The sequence below is a fragment of the Procambarus clarkii genome, chromosome 87 (assembly GCF_040958095.1).
Source record: "Procambarus clarkii isolate CNS0578487 chromosome 87, FALCON_Pclarkii_2.0, whole genome shotgun sequence".
Taxonomy (NCBI): Eukaryota; Metazoa; Arthropoda; class Malacostraca; order Decapoda; family Cambaridae; genus Procambarus; species Procambarus clarkii.
Genome location: NC_091236.1, coordinates 5,235,763 through 5,256,468, shown reverse-complemented (window position 1 = coordinate 5,256,468; position 20,706 = coordinate 5,235,763). Strand labels below are relative to the sequence as shown.

The following is a 20,706-nucleotide window of genomic DNA, read 5'->3' as shown; positions in this document are numbered from 1 at the left end:
GAAGTGTTTGCCAGGGTGCTTAAAGAATGCAAAGAGGAGCTCTGCAATCCATTGTCTACCATATTTAATAAATCATTAGAGTCAGGCAGAGTGCCAGAGTTGTGGAAGGTTGCTAATGTGGTACCAATTTTTAAGAAAGGAAATAGATCACTTGCATCAAACTATCAACCAATTAGCCTAACGTCTATTATGGGAAAGTTACTTGAATCGATAGTTGCAAATACCATTCGTTTTCATCTTGAAAAATATAAATTAATAAACAAGTCACAACATAGTTTTACAAATGGTCGTTCATGTCTAACAAATTTGCTATCTTTTTATTCTAGCATAGTTGAGGCAGTTGGTAGTGGTAAGGTTTGCAATGTTGTGTACCTTGATTTTAGCAAAGCTTTTGATACAGTGTTACATGAAAGACTGCTTAAAAAGATAGAGGCTCATAGTATTGGGGGTGCTATTTTAAGATGGATTAGGGCATTTCTATACCAAAAGAAACAGAGTTAGTATAAATGGGGTTAAGTCAGAGTGGGAAAATGTTGTAAGTGGAGTGCATCAAGGCTCTGCATTGGGACCTCTGTTGTTTATAATATATATAAATGATTTAGATTCAGGTTTGAGTAGAAACATTTGCAAATTTGCCGATGATACAAAAATCGGTAGGGAAATTATCATGGAAGACGACTCACCATCACTTCAAGTTGATCTAAATAGGGTTTTGAAATTGTCAAAAGATAGGCAGATGCAGTTTAACCCTTTAACTGCGCAACGCGCATGCAGGCCCATGTCTGGGGTGCGCTATGCGCCTCAAGGTATTTGTATTTTTCGCGTTCCATTCAAAACTCCCGTGGCTACATGGGGTCCACATAAGCTTCCTCAGGGCTCTTGTAAACAGACGCCATTTTTTTAAAAAATCATAGTCCACATTGCCGGGTGTGAGAGCCTCAGTAGTCAGTGAGCAACCAAGGCTGGTGCTCGCAGCATGAGCGCACAGCACTGCTGTTCAGCGTGTAACCACAGCATCACCTAATAATGTCAAAATATATATATAACCTGTATTATTTAGCCATGATAGTATTATAGAAGAGGCTGAGTGTGATAATGACTGGGTACAATGTTCAAATATCAGTGATTCAATGCTGTTCACGATGTTCACAGCGCTAGCCACAGCACCACAGCACCACAGCATTATTTCGTCCATCTAGGAATCTTCAAACGACTTCTTAGGTTCCTTTTCAAAGTAAACTTGTGGTCAATTATTTATTTACAGGAATTAGTGACCAGGATTGTGGTTATAATTAGCATTGTGCGTAGTATTGTGGAAGGAGGGATTTTGGTGAGGGAGGGAGGAAGGGAGAGAATTGAGGTAGCCTCATTGTGTGGCAGCCACTCTTGTTTTGCTCACCATACTAGCTTCGTGGTTCGATGGGGAACACACATGTACATGGGTATATACAGTGTGTATGTGTGTGTGTGTGTGTGTGTATAGGGTAATAACAGCAACAGAAGTATGTTCAGTGGAGCTATTTTGGTGAGGGAGGTGACATCGTAATTGTAGCGTCGTCTGCTGTGTGATTTTTCATGCAGTGTATGATGGCCACTGTACTGTTTGGACACAATACTGGCTTACTTGCATAGTTCTGGTAAATAAAACATGTAGTTAGGTATATATAGCATGTGTAAATAGTGTAATAAAACAATAACAGTATGGTGGGAGGAGCAATGTTGGCGAGTAAGATGTCGGAGTGAGGGAGGGCCTGTCTGGGTGTGGCTGCTCACACTCGCGATGTTCTGAATGCGTTGATGGTAAATGTATATAGTGTGTGACAGTGTATAGTGTGTGACAGTTTATAGTGTGTACATATGTTGTAAATATACATAAATGAACATGAAACATTGGTGTGAATAACTGTATGATGGAAGGAGCAATATTGGCGAATACAATGTTGGAGGAGTGAGGGAGGGCTGGCTGAGTGTGACAGCTCACACTCGCGGTGTTCTGAATGTGTTGATGGTGAATGTATATAGTGTGTGACAGTGTATAGTCTGTAAATAGATTGTATATAAACATAAATTAACACGATACATGGTAAATATGTGCAACATATGTGTACACAAGTGTCATGCACGTAACACAGTGTCCTCAGACAGTACTTATGTTTTACTGCCATAATATAGTGTACGTGTTCATTATACATAGGATTAGCATGTAAAAACAAATAAAATGTGTTTGGAACTGTGCACAAAAAATGAACAAAAATGTATTCGCGGCAACTCGCCTGTCCCGCCCCCGGGCGCCCTACTTGTCCCAGGAGCGTACGTCACGGGCGAACGGGAAATGATGACGTCACACGCCAACTTACGGACCCCATAGCAGCCAAAGTAAGTGCACTTTCAAATTTTTTTGACATACCCATACTGAGGGAAGGGTTTTTGACACTTTAAAAAACAAAAGAATTTTTCAAGAGAATTTATTTCCTGCGCACTGGGGGGGGGGTGTCATATTTGGAGGCAGCGCAGTTAAAGGGTTAATGCTGATAAATGTAAAGTTCTGAGGCTAGGTTAATGATGATAGTTACAAGATACGAGTTAGATGGTGTTGAGATTGCGAAGTCGGATTGCGAAAGAGATCTGGGAGTTATGATTAGTAAGAATTTAAAACTAAAGGATCAATGCATGAATGTTCGTAATAGGACACTGGGATTTATTAATTGAAGCGTTAGTAACAAGACACCTGGTGTTCTTCAGCTATGTCTTGCTCTGTTAGGCCCCCGTTTAGATTATGCAGTTCAGTTTTGGTCGCCGTACTATAGAATGGATATAAATTCACTTGAACGTGTCCAGTGTAGGATGACTAAGTTAATTCCCCAAATTTGGAATCTTTCATATGAAGAAAGATTAACAAAGCTTAAATTGCATTCACTGGAAAGGCAAAGAGTTAGGGGTGACATGATAGAGGTTTACAAGTGGATGAATGGACATAACAAAGGGGATATTAATAGGGTACTAAAAGTATCAACACAAGACAGAACACGAAACAATGGGTACAAATTAGATAAGTTTAGATTTAGGAAAGACTTGGGTAAATACTGGTTCGGTAACAGGGTTGTTGATTTGTGGAACCAATTACCGCGTAACGTGGTGGAGGTAGGGTCCCTCGATTGTTTCAAGTGTGGGTTGGACATGTATATGAGTGGAATTGGGTGGTTATAGATAGGAGCTGCCTCATATGGGCCAATAGGCCTTCTGCCGTTACCTTTGTTCTTATGTTCTTATGATTCTTACGAGCCCTGTGGTGCTTTTGCCCCCAATCTCTTATTTTATCTGCTGTGAAGTTGAAGCCTATCAGGCAGCTGTTACATTGAGGACTTGGTTTGCCCATGTTCAGCATTCACAGCATTGTTCTTGTTTGGATGCCCCAGAGTTGGCCTGTATTGTGTTAGGGACCCAGAATTGGAGGTATTGGCGAGTTCTATCCATGCCTCCTCTTCCTTCTCTTGTAGGTATAGTTCACCATGATTTTGTTCCTTCCTCCTGACTCTGGCTCCAAAACGTCTGAAGGGTTCAGAGTTGGGGCAGGGTTTAGCATGGAGTGCAACCAAGTCTTCTCGGGGTTGTTCCATCCTTTTTCGAGAACAGAGTAGTTGATTCTTCACTGACCTTCTGGATGCTTTCATGTAGCATGGTAGAATATCACCCACACTATACTTTTGTGAGGGGGGTCCAAGTTCTGGCTCTGGTTCCCCTGGTAGGCCAAATAGAACTCCCATAACTGATGTTACCTAGTAGCTAGGAGCCATCACAACAAAATAGCCTCACAGAGCCACTAGGGCTCTGCCAGAAAAGGGAATTTCATTGTTTAATTCTTTTCTGGGGGGAGCCCCCTCGACTCCCTGGAGCTATCCAGACTATCCAGGCTGATATGGATATTATTAGACTTTGGTATCAGTCAACGTGAATGGTGTTCTTTAGGCCTACCGAAGACCTCGATCCAGAACCTGGCCCCTTAGAGAGGCATGAGGAGCAGTGGCCTATAGAGTAGCACATGTGATTTGTAGCATTCTATGTCTGTCATCGACTGGGTCAGGCACCCAGAAAGGTAAGAATCCCAAAACAAGCCCCTATTCTGGTTGAAACTACTACTGAAAGTCAAATGAGTGGACAGAACTCCCCAAAGAAAAACAAGCAAACGAGCATGATGTCACTATGTGCCGCGTCGCCGTTTGCGCAGCTCCCCACTCCCTGGAAGGGGAAGGGGGAGCTCCAGACCCCTCACGCTGGTTACCCACACCTTTAGTTATCGGCTGATGTGGCAAGACGTTGGTCGTGTGACTCCAGCTCCTGATTCTTGTCTCAGTGCTGTGCCTTGTGTCTAATGCTGTCTTCAGAGGTAGTGTGCGAGTTGGGAGTAATCTTCACAGGTACTCGGGCTGCATGCGCTTGGGGTTCCCCTCTCCAAGTGCCCTGTAGTACCGCCCTTGGGGTATGGAGCCATCTTCCACAAGTCACCTTGGTTCTACCTCTGCTGGGTCTTTTGCCACTCGGTGATACTGTCCTGAGTGTGCTGGGGGGCATGTGGTCCCCGGTAGGCCTAAAGGACTCCATTCACACTAGACTGATGCCAAAGTCTAATAATATCCATATCAGTCTGGGGCCAGATTCAAGCAGCAGGTACACAAGCACTTACGAACCTGTACATCTTTCTTCAATCTTTGGTGGCTTTGTTTACAATTATTAAACAGTTAATGAACTCTGAAGCACCAGGAGGCTGTTTATAACAATAATAACAGTTGATTGGGAAGTTTTCATGCTTGTAAACTGTCTAATAAATGTAACCAAAGCTATCAAAGATTGAGGAAAAATGTACACGTTTGTAAGTGCTTGCATAACTGCTTCATGAATCTGGCCCTTGGATAGCCTGGATAGCTCTGGGGAGCCTCCGGGTCTCACCCAGATAATGGTGTTTCATTACATTCAATGCTGTTTTTTTTTTCAGGAAAGAATAACCTCGACAAGTAATGCATTGTCACTTTTAACTTGCTATGGAATGTCTGACAGTGAAGATGACTGTGATGTGGATGATAACATGGAAACAAATTGTGATAATGTTGCAAATGAAGTTGAGACCATTGAAACAGCAGTGAATGTTGCTTCAAATGCATCTTTTGAGTTTCCATTTGAAAATACAGTCCCAACACTCAACCAGCAGGCCCTTCCAAAAGTAAATGGTGATGACTGTACCATAGTAGGTGTAATGGAGCAAAATATTAATTGTAGAACTGAAACAATTAATAGTGGAAGTGAGACATCAGAACTTTGTATCACCGAGCCTAGCAGCTACAGATATGTAATAGATGTTGGAAGTGATTCTGAAGACTCGGAAAATGACTCGTCATTGTCATCATCATCATCGTCATTGTCATCATCTTCATCAGAGAGTGATAGTTCTTCAGATGAGAGTGAAGAAAGTCCAATAGACTTCAAAAGGGAAAAAATTACTTTAGATAAAGAGAAGTAAGTGCAGTGTACTTTCTATTGATTCATCTGCTGATATATTTGCTTCTAATTAAAATGATTGAGTTACACACAAATTTTCTTGTAGACTTATTTTAATAGATGCTTGTCTTTTTGATATTTAACATGGAATATGTTAATGTACAGGGTTCTATTTACTGTTGAGTAGTGACTTACACTTGCATGTTTACATAACAGATTTTTCAGTCAGCTGTCAGATACTGTTTCATCACCTTTTTCTATTTTTAGTTTCATATTTTAATAACTTATGACAGGTAATTCTGAATTTGTTGTGGGTGTGAGGAAAATATCTGAAACAGAAATTGTAAATTGCACAAATTTTTAAAGAAGGAAAGTTTGATGTGCTAAGTTTATACAGAATGAACTGAACATTAAATTTTCATGAGTGAATGAAAATTAGAGAAATTAAGGAGTATGCTTGTTAATGAATAGAATTGTATGAAATAATAAATAACTTCTCTCAGTGCAGGCATTCGTTTGTGAAATTCAAGTTTCAAAGAGTAGATATATTTATTACATATGTACTCTATGGTAACAATTAAGAACGAAAAAGATTTGTTTTGGAGGTTGCGTAGAGAATGAAAGTGTGATTATACTCAGGAGTTTCAGGATAATTGTAATGTATGGTGTGAATGGTAAAGTAGATCATGAGAGTGATGTAATGAGTAGTAATGGTGTCTCAGGAATAAATTATAATGGCTGTAATACTGTATTACAAATTTATTAAATGATGAAGGATATATATTACTAATACATATTTTTAACAAAGGTGTACAGAGGTTACCTTACCTTGAGGTTACCTTGAGGTGCTTCCGGGGCTTAGCGTCCCCGCGGCCCAGGCGTCGACCAGGCCTCCTGGTTGCTGGACTGATCAACCAGGCTGTTAGATGCGGCTGCTTGCAGCCTGATGTATGAGTCACAGCCTGGTTGATCAGGTATCCTTTGGAGGTGCTTATCCAGTTCTCTCTTGAAAACTGTGAGGGGTCGGCCAGTTATGCCCCTTATGTGTAGTGGAAGCGTGTTGAATAGTCTCGGGCCTCTGATGTTGATAGAGTTCTCTCTCAGAATACCTGTTGCACCTCTGCTTTTCAACGGGGGTATTCTGCACATCCTGCCATGTCTTCTGGTCTCATGTGATGTTATTTCTGTGTGCAGGTTTGGGACCAGCCCCTCAATTATTTTCCACGTGTAAATTATTATGTATCTCTCCCGCCTGCGCTCAAGGGAGTACAGATTTAGGCTCTTTAGTCGATCCCAGTAATTTAGATGTTTTACTGAGTGGATTCTAGCAGTAATGGATCTCTGCACGCTCTCCAGGTCAGCAATTTCTCCAGCTTTGAAAGGGGCTGTCATTGTGCAGCAGTACTCCACTCTAGAGAGCACAAGCGTTTTGAAAAGTATCATCATCGGTATAGCATCTCTAGTGTGAAAAGTTCTTGTTATCCAACCTGTCATTTTTCTTGCAGTTGTGACGGCTACTTTATTGTGTTCTTTAAAGGTAAGGTCTTCCGACATGAGTACACCCAGATCCTTTATATTGCCTTTTCGTTCTATGTTATGATTTGCCTGAGTTTTGTACGTGGTTTCCGCTTTTATATTTTTAATTTTTCCGTAGCGCATGAGCTGGAACTTATCCTCGTTGAACAACCATATTATTTTCTGTAGCCCATAGAAAGACCTGATCTACATCTGATTGGAGGTTCGCCGTGTCCTCTATGTTGCCAACTCTCATGAAAATCCTAGTGTCATCTGCAAAGGATGATACAGTGCTATAGGTTGTGTTCTTGTCTATGTCCGATATGAGGATGAGAAAAAGTACTGGAGCAAGCACAGTACCCTGGGGGGACTGAGCTCTTCACGGTTGATGGGCTGGATTTTATTTTGTGACTATTACACATTGGGTTCTGTTAGTCAGGAAATTGTAGATCCATCTGCCTATTTTCCCGGTAATTCCTTTTGAATACATTTTATGTGCAATAACACCATGGTCACATTTATCAAATGCTTTTGCGAAATCTGTGTAAATTACATCAGCGTTTTGTTTGTCTTCCATAGCATCTAATGCCATATCATAGTGGTTCAGCAACTGTGACAGGCAAGAGCGTCCTGTTCTGAAACCATGTTGTCCGGGGTTATGGAGATGCTGTGATTCCATGTATTTTGTGATCTTACTTCTTAGCACTCTCTCGAAAATTTTTATGATGTGCGATGTTAGTGTTATCGGTCTGTAATTTTTTGCCTCTGCCTTATTTCCTCCTTTATGGAGTGGTGCTATCTCTGCTGTTTTTAGTATGTCAGGGATAACGCCAGTATCTAGGCTTTGTCTCCACAGAATGTGAAGGGGACAAAGCCTAGATAGTGTTTTTTTACAGTTCTTGATGAATATGGAGTTCCAAGAATCCGGGCCTGGTGCAGAGTGCATAGGCATACTGTTTATGGCTTCTTCAAAATCTAGTGGGGATAGGGCGACGTCTGATATATGATTTGATGTTGGTATCACATCCATGAAAAATTTATTTGGGTTATCAATCTTTAGTGCGTTTAATGGCTCGCTGAAAACAGAGTCGTACTGCTTCCTCAGTAACTCGCTCATTTCTTTGTTGTCATCGGTGAAAGTTCCATCTCCCTTTCGCAGGGGCCCGATACTAGATGTGGTTTTTTATCTTAATTTTGCATAGGAGAAAAAATATTTCGGATTTCTCTCTATTTCACTGATGGCCTTTTGCTCTCTTTGCCTCTCCTGGGTTTTGTATGATTCTTGTAGCTTGAGTTCAATTGTTTCTATTTCTCTACCTAACCTTCTTCGCCGTTCTTGAGATAAGGTGCGACTCTCAAGTTGTTCTGCGATTCGTTTTCTTCGCCTATATAGGGAACGACGTTCCCATTCCAATCTGCATCTCTTTCTCTTCTTTCTTAGGGGTATGCGGTTTGAACATATTTCTAGTGCTGCTGAGCTTATTTTTTCCAGGCACTGGTTCAGGTTTGCATTTTCTAGCTGTTCTTCCCAGTTTATTTCTGTGAAGTCCTGGTTTATTTGTTCCCAGTTTATCTGTTTATTATTGAAGTTGAATTTGCTGAAATCTCCTCCACCGGGAATCTGGACTGGTTTTGAAGGTCCATTCCCCATGGTTGTCAGAACTTCAATTAAGTTGTGATCTGAGTAACAGGTATTTGTAATCATTATGTTCCCGATCAACTCATCATTATTAGTGAAAATGAGGTCCAGCGTGTTCTCCTTCCTAGTTGTTTCTACTATTTGCTGGTTTAAGGCAAACCTATCGCACAGCCGTAGCAGGTCATTTGCATGTGCCTGTTCATTTAGGCTACTTCCTGGTATTCTTTCTGATATTACTGTATTAGCCAGGTGCTTCCATTTCAGGTGCCGTAGGTTGAAGTCCCCAAGCAGGATGATGTTCGGAGTTGGATTTGCGAGGTTTTCCAAGCAGTGTTCTATTTTCATTAGTTGGTCTTTAAACTGCTGAGGGTTGGCCTCCGGTGACTTATATACAAGGACAACAACTGCATTTAGGATCTCTATTTTGAGTATCAGCACTTCCACCATATCATTTGAGGTGTTTAGCAGCTCAGTACAGATGAGTGTGTCTTTGATGTAGAGGCTGACCCCACCCTGAAGCCGGTGTTTCCTATCACATCTGAAAAGATTGTACTCTTGAGATCCATATTTCACCATCAAGGTAGTCCTTTGTGTGAGTTTCCGTTAGGGCTGCAAACACTGCATTTGCCTCATGAAGGAGACCATTTATAAAGTGAACTTTGTTGGATTTGCGTGTTTTTATACCCTGGATGTTGGCAAATATAAATGATGTTATCGTGTTAGTGGAAGTGTTGGATGCTTTACTTGGTGTTAATATTTGAGGCTCTGGTAAGGAGGCCACTGTGTTTGCGTCCTCTCTAGCATTTGACTGAGTTGGTGGTAGAGTCTGGTAATTTTTAGCCATTCTTCTTCTCCTCCTCTTGCTAAAAAATTATCCCGGTCGATGGAGTAGTGGCTGTTTTCATAGTGGTGGTCTGTCGGTTTTATTCGCCTGGTACCTCTTATATGAAAAGCTGGACATTCAGCATTGAAGCACTCTTTCCTGTCCAAAGAGTTCTTGCAAATTTCTGGGTGAAAGAATTCACAGCTTTTGGTACATTTACCTGTATTGTGGAGGTTTCTGCACTTTCTAGGGTGATCGTATTTACATGTTCCATTTGTTCTTCCCGATTCCCCATGCTTACAGGTAGCCCATTTGTAATACCAACAGATTTTGGGGCCTTGTTTTGTTTGTTTCCCTTTGCCAGGGACCGCACTCTGCTGCGGCGTCCCCGACACTGTGCTCTGCTCCGGGGCCTGTGACACCGCGCTCTGCTCCGGCGCCGTTGACACCGCGCTCTGCTCAGGGGTCCCCGACTCCGCGCTCCTCTCAGGGGTCCCCGATTCCGCGCTCCGCTCAGGGTCCCCGACTCCGCGCCCTGCTCAGGCGTCCCGGACTCCGCGCCCTGCTCAGGCGTCCCGGACTCCGCGCCCTGCTCAGGCGTCCCCGACTCCGTGCCCTGCTCAGGCATCCCACGACTCAGTGCCCTGCTCAGGCGTCCCCGACTCAGCGCCCTGCTCAGGCATCCCCGACTCCGCGCCCTGCTCAGGCGCCGCTGCCACCGAGCTCTGTGCCACATCTGGTTGTACCTTGGTGTCATGTACAGTTTGTTTGAAGACATTAGAAATTGCTATGCAGGCATTAATTAATAATTCTCTGTTTTCGGCGGGACTTTTATCCAGGATTTCCATCATCTTCAAAAAAGTTACATCATCCTTTTTGCAGAGCCAGTACACAGAGTGGTCACTGGGACCATTTCTCCTTGAATTGTTAGTCATGTTGGCACATTTTTTGTGTATGGCTGCTGAACAGAGTTGGCATTGAAAGCTCTGTTGGTAATCTACCTTCATGTTGCATTCTATGCACGTTTTTATCAAAGCCATTTTTTGAACACTTCTGTTCAGTGGTGATGGTCTTACCAGGTCTTACAAGGTGGGGTGTTGACCGGTGGGGGGGTTGACCGTGGGTGCTGGCCGTGGGTGTTGACCGTGGGTGTTTACCAACTTGAGACAGGCCCGGAGGGGCAGTATGGATGGCCAGTGTTGCTACCACGTGTCGCACTCTTAATTTGTTTTGTTCACTTGTTAGATTACATTACTTGCATTTTCCCACTAGTTATCTTACAGCGGAGGCATCTAGTTTCTGTGTCTGGTCACTAGTTACTTGAGTACGTTACACTATTTGAAAGAATACACACACAGAGGGTACTGGGGTGGGCCTACCTCCAAATGGCCCTTGTTTACATACACACGACGGACTTATTTTGTGTATAATTTGTTCACTTGATATTAAAATGTGTTATCTTAATTTTTGTTATAATAGACACAGGTTTTGCATAGAGAGCTTAGCGCTATGGGCACTGATTACTTGATGTTTCAATAGCGAGAGATGTGATTTATTGACGACTTGGCAACTATCGCCTAAGGCCTCCTGGCACCACTTGGGCAGGCCTTGACTACACCCGAATTTCACTTATTTTTCCTTGAACACAAACGGTCGGATGGTAATCACTATGATATATTGGTTAATATGTTGAGACACACTTTAAAAGTTATCTGACTGTGTTTAGTTCCTGTATCATTGAAATATCCCCAGATATATATTGTTTTCCGCGGAGCTCGCATAGCGTGGCCCTTCCCCTTCCTGGTTTGGGGCCTCGTAGCCTGGTGGATAGCGCGCAGGACTCGTAATTCTGTGGCGCGGGTTCGATTCCCGCACGAGGCAGAAACAAATGGGCAAAGTTTCTTTCACCCTGAATGCCCCTGTTACCTAGCAGTAAATAGGTACCTGGGAGTTAGTCAGCTGTCACGGGCGGCTTCCTGGAGGTGGAGGCCTGGTCGAGGACCGGGCCGCGGGGACACTAAAGCCCCGAAATCATCTCAAGATAACCTCAAGATAACCTCCCCTCTCACGCCCAGAACAGCGCCCTCTGTACCTCGGCTTACGAATTTAATCCGTTCCCAGAAACAGCTCATAACCCGAAAATTCATAATATGTAGCAAATTTTTCGACAAGAAATAATGTAAATTGAATTAATCTGTTCCACCCTCCCAAAAATATTAACTTCAAAGTAAATTATATACCTAATTCACCTAAATCCTTAGTATTAAAGTATGTGCAATTTATTGCTTACCTTTATTGATGACTCTTGTTGGCGTATGGAAGACGGGGAGGAGGGGAGAAGTTAGTGTTTGGAAGGGGAGTCCCCTTCCATTATAATATCAGGCAATGATGACTTCTCTGGGGTACCCTCTCTGGTATGTTTTGCAGGAGTACCACTAGGACCTGCTTGTGGCTCACTGCTTGTTTTCTCACTAAAAATCTATCCATAGAGGCTTGTTTTTTCCCTACGTTGTAACACTTGTCTGTAGTGAGGCATCACAGTGTCATTAAAAAGGTTAATGCTACGGCCTACTACAGCTTGCTCTGGGTGAGTCGTTTTAACAAAAGTTTACATTTCTTCCCACAGTCTACATCACTTCCTAATTGTTGAGGAAGGGACATTCTGTACTGCCTCCTCCTTCCCTGAAGACACTTTCTCAGTGTTTGTGTTCTTTGTTCCGTGATTGTTGATAAGCCTTTTGCCACTTTAGCACTCATAATGTCCATTTTCTTAAGCAATTACAGTGCATATCATTGGCATAGATTTCTACTGCCTCGCTAGTTCATCATTCTGTTTACCATTTTCATGTTTACGAATGATCTCTTGTTTTTTCTTTGGTCATCCTCACATGTGTTTTCTTGGATTGAACTTTACCACTGGCTTTCTTGGGACCCATGGCAAGATATATTATAATAATAACTTTTATGTTTAAATACCCCAAAATAAAAAAAAATACTGAAATTCTTTACAAAGAATTCAAGCACGATTGTCACTAGGCAGGAGGTACTGGTAAACTGAGGCACTTAAATCTTAAATGAGATTGCCTATACTGTATAATATAGGCATATTATATTCATAATTGTAATTGTATTATATTCATATCTAGCTGTACCCGGCCACCTGTTGCTGTGGCTCCGCAACACATGCGTGTTGCTGAACCACAGCAACCTTCCCCTTGTCTCCCAGTCCTCCCCACCATTCCCCCTCTCCTGTCCCCTCGTCCTCCCCACCATTTCCTCCCTCCCCCATCCCTGTGTCCTCCCCACCATCCCCCACTCCACCATCCCCTCGTCCTTCTAACCCATTCCCCACTCAACCGTCCCCTCGTACTCTCCTCCATCTCCCACTCCCCCATCCCCCCGGACTCCCTATCGTTCCCTTCTCCCCGTTCCCTCGTCCTCCGCACCACCCCCCCCCCATCTCTCCTGTCTCCTTGTCCTTCCTATCATTCTCCATTCCCCTGTCTCCTTGTCCTTCCTATCATTCTCCATTCCCCTGTCCCCTCGTCCCCACCATCCCCAACCATGTAGAAGGCTCTACAAGGCTCGGATGAGCCTTGTCAGGGCTGATTACGTTCTGCCTCGCGTGTCTCGCCTCCGGTTGACGGTCTGGTGGCTTCATTGTTGGTGTCCCACCTACGTGCTTCTTCTTGGCAGCAGTATGGGGTATTTTGGTGGTCCTTCCTTTTCCTCCTGTCCTTTCTTAGGTGGCTGTGGTTGTTAGCGTCGGCTTGGTTTTTCTGGTGGGGGTTGAGGGCCGTCGTCTTGCCACATACTGTCGCCTCATTTCGTGCGGCGCTGGCGGAGCCGCTTCGGCTTGCTTTCAGTCTTGGTGTTGCTTCTGCACCGTTAGTAAGCTGTCTCGTGCGTTGTTTCACCTCCAGCCTGTTCGTGTGTCGCTTGCACCGTCCTGGTCTCTGGTCAGTGTGCTCTGTCTTCTCCTCGGTTGGTGGTGCCCCTTCGGTTCAGGTTTGTTTTTCGACGACTTTTTTTTTCCTGTTGGCATTTGCCTCTGGGGTTGGGTCACTGGGCTTCTTGCTCTCCTCTGCGGGGGTTTCTGCTCCTTTGGTCTTGGTGTTTTGGTTGTTCGGTGGCAGCTGTCTCCGTCTTTTCTGGCACAGGATGGGGCTGCTGCGTTCCGGAGAGGTCCTTGGTTTGTTGGTGCTTGGTTAGTCAGGCCGGGTGCGTCGTTTTTTCTGTTCAGTGGCGGCTCTCCACTGTTATTTGCGTGCCACGGCCTGTATGTGCAGGGCGCGCTTTGAGTTGATCCAGTTCCGTTCTTCCCTGTTCACGGGTGAAGGTGTCCCGGGTTGTCCGCCATGTTATTGCGGCTAGCCTGCCTGTGTTCTTTCCCTATACCCATGGCGTTTGCGGCTTCGCTGCTCTTGCTGCCGTCTGGGCGGCGTGTCCTTGCTGTCATTCGGGCACGGATCTTTTGGTGTTCGTACGGGGCCTAGCTGCTTTTGGTGTTTGTACGCAACTTGTCCTCTTAAAAATAACGTCGCTTATGGCCGTTTGCCCGTATGGCCGAAAATGGACGTAATTTGAAAATGAAAAAAAATGAAAATAAATTTGGGATTTTTTTTTTCAACAACAGTAAGTTAAGGGTCCTTTGATAGGTTAGGTGGGCAGGAAATTCTCATAAAGTTTCAAAACGTTACGAAAAACGTTAATTGAAAGCTTCCTCTTTTAACCTTACCTCGTAAGCCGGACGACTCAAACTGAAAACGGAACAGTACGTCACTTTTGTGAGTCAATTTCATTTCAAATTACATCCAAATTTGGCCATAGCGCACATACCAGCGAAAAGTGACGTTATTTTTAAGAAGACGGGTTGTTGTACGAGCCTAGCTGCTCGTTGTCTCGTGTTGTTCCCGGGCCCTTTCAGGGCTGTGTCGCCTTGGGTTGGCGTTTGCTGCCAGTTGTCTCACTGTCATTGAGGGGTGCGTGGTGACTGCCTCCCGGCTCCGTCCCTTTGACCTTCCTCTGTGGGTAGTTAGCTCCGGGAAGCCGATGGGGCTCCCCCCAGAAAACCAGCGTTGAATGTAATGAAACACCATTTTCTGGGTGAGACCTGGAGGCTCCCCGGCAACCCTCCCTCCCTCCGGTCGGCGTTTTTTTTTGCGTGTTTTGACATCCAGGCTCAGAACTGATAGGTGGATAGCCGGCGTGAGATGTCTGTGGCTCCCCCTTCCCCCTCCCGGGGAGGGGGGAGCTGCGTAGACAGTGGCGTGGTGACGTGTGATGTCATACTAGTTTGCTTGTTTTCTATTGGGGGAGTTCTATCCACTAGTTTGGCTTTTGGTAGCAATTTTAACCAGAATAGGGGTTTGTTTTGGAATGCTTACCTTTCTGGATGCTTGACCTTGTCGATGGCAGACATAGAATGCTTCCAACCACACGGGGGTTTCTATAGGCCATTGCTCCATTTGCCTCTCTGAGGGGGCCAGGTTCTGGACGTGGTCCCCGGTAGGCACTAGAACTCCATACACATGACTGATGCCAAAGTCTGACATTAGCATATCAGCCTGGTTTAGCTCCGGGGAGCCTCCGGGTCTCACCCAGAAAATGGTGTTTCATTACATTCAATGCTGGTTTTTTTAATCTAAAATACAGATGGATAACAGGGAAACAGAAACAGGGACAGACCGAGTGAAACAGACAGAAGACCCGGGCACAGCGGATACTCCCCTCTAGTTCTTTATATACTGTACCACATATTTGTCAATATTTGCTTCAATAGGGGTACCAATCTTAAAATTTTTGTACACTGGTCATTGATTTTATCTGGTAAACTTCTTATCTCACAGTATTGTAATTATCAACCTCTTAATTCAGCTACAGTACTAGGTGACCAAACCACACACCAGAAAATGAGATGACGACGTTTTGGTCCGTCCTGAACAATTATCAAGTCGATTGTGACATTCGTCTTGATAATTGTCCAGGACGGACCGATACGTTGCCTTCTCATCTTCTGGTGTGAGGTTTGGTCATAATATATTCAGCCATGTTATTGTGACTCATCGTCTCCAGGTGACGATGTTTCAATTAATTAAATATACAAAATTGTGTAATTAGTTCACAAACTAATGAATTTGATTAATTACTTGGCCATCCATAGTTATTTAACATGTTATGTAACTCAGATGTGAGTTGCAGAAGAAGCGTTCATCTAGGCGTAAGCTGCTTACAACAGGAGAACTTCTCATAGAGGACCTTCCACCAATTGATGACTTGCACATATCTGTTCCTGAGGAAAAGGCCAAACCTATTGGATTAATATTGAACATTGTGGAGCAGCAAGGTGAGTGAGATGCTCCAGTGTCAGTCTTTTTCTGAGGTCTTTTTATTTTCCATACGTAACATATAATTGTTAATAATACTGTAATAATGTTTATTTTAAACAATACACTTGCAGGGAGTGAGTATAATTTGCCCTGTAATATATTTTGGGTCTCATGAAGTCACAAATTAATTTTATTCATATGTAGTTTTCTTAGAAATCCAAATTTCAGAGGGAAATCTGGTAAACTGATTTGGTCTAGTTATTTAGAGAGATTCATTATATGAGATTTAGATTTTGGGAGTGCAGCTATAATCACACATATGGCCTTTGGTTTTTCCAGTTTTCTTATTAACAGTTGTGTCAACCTGTAATTTACCTATAGTCATGTAGGAGATGAGTCACAGTAACGTGGCTAAAGTAAGTTGACCAGACCACACACTAGAAAGTGAAGGGACGACGACGTTTCGGTCTGTCCTGGACCATTCTCAAGTTCAGTCCATCCTGGACCATTCTCAAGTTAGGTCCATCCTGGACTATTCTCAAGTTCGGTCCATCCTGGACCATTCTCAAGTCGATTGACTGAAGTCAATCGACTTGAGAATGGTCCAGAACGGACCGAAACATCGTCGTCCCTTCACCTTCTAGTGTGTGGTCTGGTCAGCCTATAGTCATGTAGTTGGTTTTGAGAGTTCTCTGCAAGCCAAACTTTGGGCCAGGTCTGTTTGTTAATAACTTGCTCATGGACACCTTGGCACATCTCTCTATACATCAGAGGTTCAGAGATTGGTTAGGTATCGTGGTGAGACAAGAGGCTTACAGCTTTTGGGCTCTCCTGTTCAGGCTGCATCTAGCTAGCACCATGGAGAAATGTCACAAGTGGAGCACCACAGGGTTCAGTTCTTGCACCAGTGATGTTTATTGTCTACATAAATGATCTACCAGTTGGTATACAGAATTATATGAACATGTTTGCTGATGATGCTAAGATAATAGGAAGGATAAGAAACTTAGATGATTGTCATGCCCTTCAAGATGACCTGGACAAAATAAGAATATGGAGCACCACTTGGCAAACGGAATTTAATGTTAATGAATGCCATGTTATGGAATGTGGACTAGGAGAACATAGACCCCACACAACCTATATATTATGTGAGAAATCTTTAAATAATTCTGATAAAGAAAGAGATCTAGGGGTGGTTCTAGATAGAAAACTATCACCTGAGGACCACATACAGAATATTGTGCGAGGAGCCTATGCCACGCTTTCTAACTTCAGAATTGCTTTTAAATACATGGATGGCGATATACTAAAGAAATTGTTCACGACTTTTGTTAGGCCAAAGCTAGAATATGCAGCGGTTGTGTGGTGCCCATATCTTAAGAAGCACATCAACAAACTGGAAAAGGTGCAAAGACATGCTACTAAGTAGCTCCCAGAACTGAAGGGCAAGAGCTATGAAAAAAGGTTAAAGGCATTAAATATGCCAAAACTGAAAAGACAGAAGAAAAAGAGGTGATATGATCACTACATACAAAATAGTAACAGGAATTGACAAAATCGATAGGGAAGATTTCCTGAGACCTGGAACTTCAAGAACAAGAGGTCATAGATATAAACTAGCTAAACACAGATGCCGAAGAAATATAAGAAAATTCACTTTCGCAAATAGAGTGGTAGACGGTTGGAACAAGTTAAGTGAGAAGGTGGTGGAGGCCAAGACCGTCAGTAGTTTCAAAGCGTTATATGACAAAGAGTGCTGGGAAGACGGGACACCACGAGCGTAGCTCTCATCCTGTAACTACACTTAGGTAATTACACACACACATACATACATATACACATACACATATATATGTTGTACCTAGTAGCCAGAACGTCGTACTCGGCCTGCTATGCAAGACCCGATTTTCCTAATAATTCAAGTTTTCCTCAATTAATATATTTTCTCTAATTTTTTTCTTATGAAATGATAAAGCTACCCATTTCATTATGTATGAGGTCAATTTCTTTTTATTGGAGTTAAAACTAACGTAGATATATAGATATATGACCGAACCTAACCAACCCTACCTAACCTAACCTAACCTATCTTTATAGGTTAGGTTAGGTTAGGTAGGTTAGGTTGGTTAGGTAGTCGAAAAACAATTAATTCATGAAAACTTGGCTTATTAGACAAATCGGGCCTTGCATAGTAGACTGAGAAGTGCGTTCTGGCTACCAGGTACGACATACATATATATATATATTTTATTAAATATGACCGAAAAAGTAAGATTAATAATTCTAACACGAATTTTCTCAATCTTTCGTACATTATGCTTCACTGTTGGAGGTAAATCAAAAATCACTTCTCCAAAATTCATTTTTATTTCTAGTCTGACGCGACACGGGCGCGTTTCGTAAAACTTATTACATTTTCAAAGACTTCACAAATACACAACTGATTAGAACTTGCGTTTCCCTGATTTTATATCTACATTTGAGTGAGGTGGGAAGGGTGATGTGGCATTACATTTGAGTGAGGTGGGAAGGATGATGTGGCATTAGAGGATATTAATAGGGTATTAAAAGTATCAACACAAGACAGAACACGAAACAATGGATATTGAATAGAAGTGTTTGTAGAAAGCCTATTGGTCCATATTTCTTGATGCTTCTATATTGGAGCGGAGTCTTGAGGTGGGTAGAATATAGTTGTGCAATAATTGGCTGTTGATTGCTGGTGTTGACTTCTTGATGTGTAGTGCCTCGCAAACGTCAAGCCGCCTGCTATCGCTGTATCTATCGATGATTTCTGTGTTGTTTACTAGGATTTCTCTGGCGATGGTTTGGTTATGGGAAGAGATTATATGTTCCTTAATGGAGCCCTGTTGTTTATGCATCGTTAAACGCCTAGAAAGAGATGTTGTTGTCTTGCCTATATACTGGGTTTTTTGGAGCTTACAGTCCCCAAGTGGGCATTTGAAGGCATAGACGACGTTAGTCTCTTTTAAAGCGTTCTGTTTCGTGTCTGGAGAGTTTCTCATGAGTAGGCTGGCCGTTTTTCTGGTTTTATAGTAAATCGTCAGTTGTATCCTCTGATTTTTGTCTGTAGGGATAACGTTTCTATTAACAATATCTTTCAGGACCCTTTCCTCTGTTTTATGAGCTGTGGAAAAGAAGTTCCTGTAAAATAGTCTAATAGGGGGTATAGGTGTTGTGTTAGTTGTCTCTTCGGAGGTTGCATGGCTTTTCACTTTCCTTCTTATGATGTCTTCGATGAAACCATTGGAGAAGCCGTTATTGACTAGAACCTGCCTTACCCTACAGAGTTCTTCGTCGACTTGCTTCCATTCTGAGCTGTGGCTGAGAGCACGGTCGACGTATGCGTTAACAACACTCCTCTTGTACCTGTCAGGGCAGTCGCTGTTGGCATTTAGGCACATTCCTATGTTTGTTTCCTTTGTGTAGACTGCAGTGTGGAAACCTCCGCCCTTTTCCATGACTGTTACATCTAGAAAAGGCAGCTTCCCATCCTTTTCCGTCTCGTAAGTGAAACGCAGCACGGAACTCTGCTCAAATGCCTCCTTCAGCTCCTGCAGATGTCTGACATCAGGTACCTGTGTAAAAATGTCGTCAACATACCTGCAGTATATGGCCGGTTTCAAGTTCATGTCGACTAAGACTTTTTGCTCGATGGTACCCATGTAGAAGTTTGCAAACAGGACACCTAGGGGAGAACCCATAGCGACCCCATCTACTTGCTTATACATATGCCCATCCGGGCTCAAGAAGGGTGCCTCTTTAGTACAAGCTTGGAGTAGTTTCCTCAGAATACTTTCTGGCATGTCAAGAGGAGTACAGGCTGGATCACGATACACTCTGTCGGCTATCATTCCGATTGTCTCGTCCACAGGTACGTTGGTAAACAGCGATTCTACGTCCAACGAGGCTCTTATCCCTGTGGCCCGTGCGCCCCGCAGTAAGTCCACAAATTCCTTTGGAGACTTCAGGCTGAAGGCGCAAGGAACATAAGGAGTCAGCAGGCCGTTGAGTCGCTTTGCCAATCTGTACGTGGGTGTGGGTATCTGGCTAATGATTGGCCGAAGTGGGTTTCCAGGCTTGTGCGTCTTGACATTTCCATACGCATATCCAGGTTTATATTCCCCAATGATCTTTGGCAGGTGGAGTCCGGATTTCTTGGCGTTCACAGTTTCGATCAGTTTGTTGACCTTTGTTTTTAATTCGGCTGTAGTGTCCTTCGTTACCCTTTGGAACTTAGTTTGGTCAGAGAGTATGATGTTCATTTTCGCCAGATATTCGTCTTTTTTAAGAATGACATATATTGGCGACTTGTCACCTCTCCTGACAACTATCTCCTTGTTCTCACGAAGGCTTTTAGCTGCCGCTCTAAGCTCGGGGGACAGTATGGTGCTTCTGTAGTTGCCTCGATTCTTTCCTCCTTCTGCAATAAGTTCTGCTTGTAAGGTATCTTTGGTAGTGACCTTCTTTTGTGTCTCGAGGTCGAATATATCGTCCAACAGAATTTCCAACTCCACTTTCCGGGCCATTTCACTCGGTCTGGACATAACATGACAGTTTATGCCCAGATTTAGGAGAGTGACTTGGTCCTCAGTGAGGTTAATTCCTGCAAGGTTCAGGAAGCCATCTCTTGGTCGTGGAATTGCCATAGGTCCTCCATATAATGTTGTTAGTTTCTTGATAATCCTTGTTTCAGTGCTGAGGTGATGTTGGTCTGTGAGGATGTCGAGGTGTTGTTCAATGCGGGTACGGATACTATGGTCGATGTTGCTATTTCTCCACTCGTTTGTAGCATGAAGTAGTTGCGTTTTTTTGTCTTTGATTTCATTCTCTGCCTTGTATATCTGATCACGAATCAGATCCTGGCGATATTTTATCGTGAAGGC

General features: G+C 43.3%; 1 protein-coding gene across 1 annotated transcript in view; it reads left to right on the top strand.

The window, feature by feature from the left end:
• LOC123746992 (uncharacterized) overlaps nucleotides 1-20,706 on the top strand; it is a 55,337-nt gene that overhangs the window by 9,059 nt on the left and 25,572 nt on the right. The window contains exons 3-4 of the mRNA XM_045728904.2: nucleotides 4,991-5,508; nucleotides 15,656-15,813. Coding sequence (XP_045584860.2) covers nucleotides 4,991-5,508; nucleotides 15,656-15,813 — 676 coding nt within the window. The remainder of the gene's footprint in view (nucleotides 1-4,990; nucleotides 5,509-15,655; nucleotides 15,814-20,706) is intronic.